This window comes from Solanum pennellii, chromosome 11, assembly GCF_001406875.1.
Source record: "Solanum pennellii chromosome 11, SPENNV200".
In the NCBI taxonomy this organism is placed as follows: domain Eukaryota; kingdom Viridiplantae; phylum Streptophyta; class Magnoliopsida; order Solanales; family Solanaceae; genus Solanum; species Solanum pennellii.
In genome coordinates, this window is record NC_028647.1 from 52776698 (window position 1) to 52784300 (window position 7603).

The window sequence follows — 7603 nt, forward strand, 5'->3', positions numbered from 1 at the left end:
AGAATGACATCAAATCTATCATGCCTAACTCCACTTGGTCAGCCATAATGTTATTGTGATTGATAGAAATAGGAAAATCACAATAAACTCTTTCCGCTAGAATAGACTCTCCAACAAGGGTAGAAACACAGAAAGTTTCTTAGGAAGATTTCAAATTTATTTGCAACATAAGGAGTTACAGAAGACAAACTTGCTCCTAGGTCTAGCAAAGCATAACCATCAAAAGTAAAGACTTTGATCATACTAGTGACAACATCTGGAGAGTTCTCTTATTCTTAGCGGCTAGTGATTGCATAAAGGCGATTTGCTCCTCCACCATTGTCGGAAGTAGCTCCTCTAGGTGCAACCCTTTCTAGTGGAACAGATGATGAATATTGGGCTCTATTGCCCGGATTTCCACCACCTTGCTTATTCTTAGGGCACTGTTTCATGAAATGAACCTCTTGACCAACACTTGAAGCAACCTGACTGGACATCAAGACACTTACCGGCATGGTTTCTACCACAACTACCACATGCCGGAGCCCAACTACCTCCTGTGCCACACTACCTTGGGACTGTGTTGGTCTAGCCTTGAAGTTCTGCAAATTCTAGCCATTATGCTTACTCTCTTTCTTGGAGCAAGTGCACTAGTAGATGGTATAGGCCCCTTTTGTTTATGAAATTGTGGCCGATTCGAACCACATTTATTCTACCCAAACTCATTCCTAGTCTTGGCTTTCTTTTTCCTGTACTCTTCTCTTTCCCTCAGCTTTTCGTCTTCAACTTGCTGTACATATACTATCAACAAGGATATATCCATGCCGTCTATCATCATTGCAGCTCTGACCTCTTTGCTTGAAGCACGACCTAAACCAGCGACAAATAAGTTCATTCTGCTACTCATTTCCTTAACCATCTCAGGAGCATAGCGAGAAAATTGGGTGAACTTCAACCCATACTCGTGCACACTCAAAGAGTCTTGTTTCAGAGTAAGAATCTCTCACACCTTTTCCTCTTTCAGTTCTCGAGGAAATAAACACCCCAAGAATGCCTCTTCGAAACAAGTGCAATTCGAATGTAGCGCATCCTCTTCTCTGCCCTCTTTTCACTGGCCGAACCAAGTCCTAGCCACATTCTTCAGTTGGTATGAAACTAGCTCAACTCTCTCAACATCAATGACATGTATCACATTGAAAACCTTCTTCAACTCTTCCACAAAGTGTTTTCGATCCTCAGTAGTGCTCGAACTATAAAAACTTGTGGAATTCATCCTTAAGAATTCCCAAATTCTCGAAGTGTCAGCCCCTTCTTGTCGAGCTCCCCTTTGTTGACCAACCGATTTAGTCCCACCAGACTCAGCATACTAATACCCACACGGAACTCAGTGTTGGTAAGTTTACCTTGAGGTTGCACTTTAGGTGCATTGGGCAACTCGTTCCTAAGGTTCAACATTTCTCCTAGATGGGAAACCTCGTGCTGCTCTTTGTGGAGGCATAATAATCTGAAACACGCGCAAGCATGAATAAGAGAGAGACTNCGTTCCTAAGGTTCAACATTTCTCCTAGATGGGAAACCTCGTGCTGCTCTTTGTGGAGGCATAGTAATCTGAAACACGCGCAAGCATGAATAAGAGAGAGATTGTTAGAGATAAACTCTAATGGACGAAAAGTGAATATAAGAAGTGAGAAATTCCTAGATGTCAAATCCTCCTAATCATAGATGTGGCGCGCTTTACCACTGACTCTAAGTGCTCAAACTGGATCAATGATGCGATGGATGCTGATCCTGGTTGATTGCGTCTGCATCTTAAGACGATGCAGACCAACTGACATCAGTACATTGAATGTACGAATATGGTAGTTGGATTGCTAAACAATAACTTAAGCTTGAAGAGAATAAGAAAGAACTTACATTGACTCTACTCAACTCATGAATTATTGAGCTTAATATAAAGCAATAAAACACATGCAATATATATAAAGATTTGTAAAATAGTAAAAAAACTTAGCTCGTTAAATAAAATGCAATAACAAAATCAACATTACATATATATTAAAGTAATATAGTTTCCGTGGGAGATTCTCTAACCGACAATCATCAATATAAGCCTAAGCAATGGTACAACGTCTTACCTCACATTGCAAGAGGCTCATTTATACCTTGCCATCAATATAGAACCTAAACTACATAGTGGATCCACTAGTCTATGCTAAAAAGCACTAAAGAATCATCTAAAAAGTATGACCCATCTTCTATCCATGTTGGTTACATGGTTTATGGGGGTTTGAGTTAATGTGAATTTGCGTCCCCATATCGGTGCTCAATACTACTCCTAAAATACTTAGATAATATGTTTTTAAACAACTTCTTCTCTGGTTTAAGGTAATTGCTCAAACTTATCTTTAAAAGATCTCTTGGAAATCATAGTTTCCTTCTTGCTAAAACTAGCCAAAGGCTCTGTTGGAAGTCTAGCATCCTTTCTTGCTCAAGATGTGAAAACATTTGTAACTCTTAGGTAATACTTAGTTCCTTTATAAGTTTTGAAAAATAAACTCAACTTTTTACTTTTTCCTTAACTTTCAAGTTAACTCTTAGGGAAACTTAGTTCCCTTATAGATTAGAGAATTGAACTCAACTCTTTAATTTTTTCTTAACGTGTAACTTGAGCCTTAAAACAAAGTTAACATGTTTGTTAAAGACTCTTGGAAACATTAAGAACTTGGTTTGACTTGCTTCTTAACTTTAAGACTTGACCCTTAACTTCTTTGACTTTGATCTTAACTTTCCTTGAATTAGATTATGGATTCAAGGTTCATGATCTCATGTTTATTGATGATTTTATGATGTTTAGATGTACCTTAGAGTGTTGGAATCGACAAGGAAACATGGGTACATCACTTAGGAACTAGTACGAAAATATGGGGAATGAATGGAGTGTCCAACCATCCTTGGCGCTCTGAGAGGCGTGGGGAGCCACGCCTCAAGCTTTAGAGGCGAAGTTAGGGAGGTCTAGCTGGCGCGCCTCCCCAAAGCCTTACGGACAGAGACTATCATGTAGGCTATGGGAGGCGCGGCGCCCAAGGACCTACAGACAAGCGTTTTAACTTTTCTTCTCCGTTGTTTCAACTCTTAACCCTCTAAGGTTTCATGGTTCTTTTCCCAAACGCTTAGGATCACTAATACACTCAATAACCAATAGATTCAACTCGAAAAACAACATGTAAACGCGAATCAGATCTACTCTAGGCATGCAACAACTCAACCAACAAGAATTTAACAATATTCTTCAAGAACTTCACTTTTCATCATTCAATCTATTCAAAATTGCTGAATCAAACAAGTTGGTGTGTGGACGAACTAACCCAATACGAGAAGATCTCACGTACCTTGATAAGGATTAACCTCGACGAATTCCACTCACAAAACCTTAACGTTTGTGATGAATCCTTGATCTTTCTCCCTTTTCCTTCTTATCTTTTCTTTTCTCAAATCGCTAAGCGTAAAATACCTTTATAATTTAAACTAAACTTAATTTTACCCCAAATAAATCCTTAAAATGAATTAGGAAATATATGGGTGAAAAGATTAATTTGCCCTTACATAAATCCGGAATCGGACTTTCCTCACTTCAACAACCCAATGTGCGAAAGACATATCTTCCTCATACGATATTGAAATCGTGCAAACTCGGTGCCGTTGGAATGATCTTTCTAAGGGATTTCCAACCATATCAAGAACTACCCCTAACTTATCTTGAGCTAGAAGTTATGAACGTTTGAAAATGATAAAAACTCACTTCCTTAAATTAGGAAATTTTTTAGGTTTTCCCTTATCTTTCCAAAAGTGATAAATTTTAGTTTCTTAGCCTATTATTGGCTATTACGAGTTACCAGGTGTTACATAGCCAGTAAGGTGAGGCAGTAACAACAGAAAAATAGTCACAATAAATTCAAGACTAACAGCTAACAAGTAAGGCAGTAATAAAATCAAAAAAACAAATCACAATGAATTCAACACTAACAGCTAACTAGCTAATCAATAAGGCAGTACCAAAAGCAAAAAAAATCACAATGAATTCAACGCTAATATCTAACTAGTAAGACAGTTACAAAAGCAAAAATCAAAAAATAAAAATAAATGGAAGAAAAAATATTTTTTTTTAAATTTGGTAACTTAAAATGGAAGAAGACAACACAAAAATAATCAACCCATCAAATACAATACCTCATTCATGGTGATCGTCGGTCGGTCGATGGTGATCCCCATTCGGCTGCTAGGTGATGTCGATCGCTGTTGCATGATGTTAGACTGCTGGTCGCTAACTCGCTGCTGTGTAATGAATGTTGCTTATGTGGTGCGTGCTGGCCTGCAACATTCTGGTCGTCCGGTCATTGGATTGTTTCTAATCGGTCAGTCGTCGAAAGACGTGAGAAGTACCAAGGGTGAAGTGGAAAGAGTCAAAACTGAAGATTGATATGTGGATGAGGCATGAAAACTGAAAAATTAAAGTTGGACCTAATTAATTTTACTTATTTTTTATTTAATATTAATAAAATATTAATAATATTGTAAATATGGTATAATATATTTTGATACACCAAAATACCAATATATGCAAAATGACATACCGAAAATTCAAATCAAAATGTCAAAAAATACAAAATTATGTACCAAATATCGAACCGAAAATCAAAATATCAAAACTGAAATACAAAAATAATTCGGTTCTATTCGGTTTTTCAATTTCTCGGTGTTTATGCCGATCCCTAGTTCCAATATCAATTCACAATTTAGTTAGAAGAATGAGTTTAACCTAACTTCATAAATAGTACCTAAGAAATGTAGTACCTAGATTTCCTATTTTATTCTTTTCTACTTGGTAAAGAATAAAGAATAAGTCAGTTACACCATAGCCAATCATGTATATGACACCATAACTAATCATGTATATGACAACTGTATGTTTGTATAGAGTTAGAAAGTTCTTTTTATTCATTTGTAATTGTATGTACATCTAGACATGTAGAAAATTTTCCGGCCCTTTTCTTATTTTTTCCTACAAATGTATCTCATTTATTAATTTCATGCTCAAAGTGTTGAGAATATGAGATTATAAACAAATAATTAGCAAAATACACCTTGAAGTTCAATAGTTAAAGGTTTTTTTTGGAAATGCTTTTTGCTATGTTTGTCCATAAAATATTCGTCCATCTAACACATATAACGACTCTATTTGCTGACACATTAAATTTTTAAATATATTTTTAATTTATATCTTTAAAACCCTAAACTTTCTCCTTTTCAAGTTGGAGATATTGACGCCACACTAGAGACGAGATCACAACTAAGATGGTGAATGTTACAATTGAAGTAAACTAATTTATACAATGGTTGTTTTAGCCTTCAACCTAATTTTAATTTATTAGATTTGTCATGATGAGATTATTTTTCCACGTGGAGTGTCATGTGGGAGAATTTTTAAACAAAAAAGATGGTGTACATACAGCAACAGAAATTAGTTNATATACATCGGACTCCACATTTAGCTCATGTGGTTTTATTATCGATTATTAGTAGCTCCCACATATCAGTCAGACTCTCTGCATTGACCATTTATCAGTATAATCAGCATTCATTTTTAACATGTTATAAATTGGTCATTTCATCCAGTTAGCTCAGAATTCAGTTTATCGTGTCAGATTACTATACTTGCGTTTATGCTTGTTCAGTTATGTTTTATTTCAGCTTTACTCTATCCTACATGCTCAGTACCTTTCAAGTACTGACGCATACGTGTGCTACATCTTCTCGTGATGTAGGTTCAGGTTCTCAGTATCCAGATCATGCATAGACCGATTTCTGATCTCCAGCTTAGCAGATTCAGTGGTGAGTCCTCATTCTCCGAGGACAACAATTATGAGTGTCATTTCAGCCTTTAGTCATTTAGTTTCAGTTTTTGTCGGATTCAGCTGAGAGCTTCTCCCAGTATTTCTAGTCTAGTTTAGAGGCTTATTTCAAACATAGTTAGATTCAACTTAGTGTTGAGTTAATATTTCCTTTGTATTAAACTCATTATTTACAAATATCTCAGTTACAGAATATGGGTATTTCCCATCTTTTCAGATTTAATTATGATTTAGCTTCTGCATCAGTTTATTATCTTTAATATGCTAATGATCATGTCTGTAGGGTTATCTAGGGATCACTTGTGATCCTATGATCCGTGTTTGTGTCTCAGGGGTAGATCGGGGCGTGATAAAACATGGTATCAGAGCACTTGGTTTAAGATTTCTAGGATGTTTGAAAGACCGCACTAAGTAGAGTTCTTTTCATGGGTGTGAAGTGCACCACATCTAATGAGAGAGAGTCTATGATGTGTTTTAGGAAAAACTTCACCTTCAGAGTTTCAGAACGCAAATCAGCTTTTGGCTCAGAGTATGACCAACCAGAACAATCAGCATGTTCTAGTTCCTACTAATAGTAATGACTGATTAGTGGCAGCCAGAGTTTGTGATTTTGTTAGGATGATTCTGCTGAAGCTTTTAGGGTCGCAAGTTGGTAAGGACCCACAGAAGTTCATTGATTAGGTCAAGAAAATATTTGGTGTGATGTAAGTAACTAGTAGTGATAAGTGAGATTGGCATCCTACCAACTCAAGGATGTTAGTCACGTATGTTTCACTTAGTGGAAAGACAACAGACATGACTTTGTCTCTTTTAACTCAGTATAGCAGTCCAATTCAATGTCAGTCCACAAACTTTCTCAGAATCTTTCTCAGTCTCTACTCCAGCCGATGACCCAGTTATAGCATACGGGTATACAGAAATTGCGCGGTCAAAGTCTCTCAGAAAGTCACTTCGACAGATCTAGTAAAGTTAGAAATGGTAGACTTTGACATCATTTTAGGCATGGATTGGTTAGACTCATGTTATGCCTCAGTGGATTGTAGAACTAGGATTGTTCATTTTCAGTTTGTAGAAGAACCAATCTTAGAATGGAAGGGTAGTAGCTTAGCGCCTATGGGTCTATTTATTTCTTACCTTAAGGCCAGAAAGATGTTATCTAAGGGTTATCTCTATCATCTAGTTCGCATTAGGGATTCTAGCCTTGAAACCCCAACTTTTGAGTCAGTTCCAGTAGTCTGTGAATTTCCAGAAGTGTTTCCAGAAGACCTTCTTGGAGTCCCTCACGAAAGGGAAATCAACTTTGGAATTGATCTCCTTCCAGATACCCAGCCTATTTCTATTCCTCCTTACAGAATGGCTCCATCAGATCTTAAGGAATTGAAAGAGCAGTTGAAAGACCTTCTAGATAAGGGCTTCATCAGACCTAGTATTTCACCATGGGGTGCACCATTGTTGTTCGTAAGGAAGAAAGATGGTTCTCTCAGAATGTGCATTGACTATAGACAGTTGAACAAGGTCACAATCAAGAATAAGTATCCCATCCCCAGGATTGATGACCTGTTTGACAAACTTTAGGGTGCTAGCCATTTCTCAAAGATAGACCTCAGATCGGGTTATCATCAGCTCAGAGTCAGAGATAGTGACATTCCAAAAACATCCTTCAGAACTTGTTATGGTTATTATGAATTTGTAGTTATGTCATTTAAACTAACTAA

General features: G+C 36.9%; 1 protein-coding gene across 1 annotated transcript; it reads right to left on the reverse strand.

Annotated features, from left to right (window-relative positions):
• Positions 1-275: 275 nt before the first annotated feature.
• On the reverse strand, positions 276-898 carry LOC107003928. Its single transcript, XM_015202174.1, has 2 exons — positions 696-898; positions 276-468 (listed from the first exon to the last, which is right to left on the reverse strand). Exons 1-2 carry the CDS (start codon positions 896-898, stop codon positions 276-278), a joined length of 396 nt encoding a protein of 131 aa, XP_015057660.1.
• Between the last annotated feature and the right edge of the window lie 6705 nt (positions 899-7603).

Coding starts and splice junctions, on each gene's coding strand:
- LOC107003928 (XM_015202174.1), bottom strand. CDS start 898: ATGGTTAAGGAAATGAGTAGCAGAATGAACTTATTTGTCGCTGGTTTA. Junction 469..695: donor AAGACTAGGAATGAGTTTGG/GTAGAATAAATG, acceptor CTTGATGTCCAG/TCAGGTTGCTTCAAGTGTTG.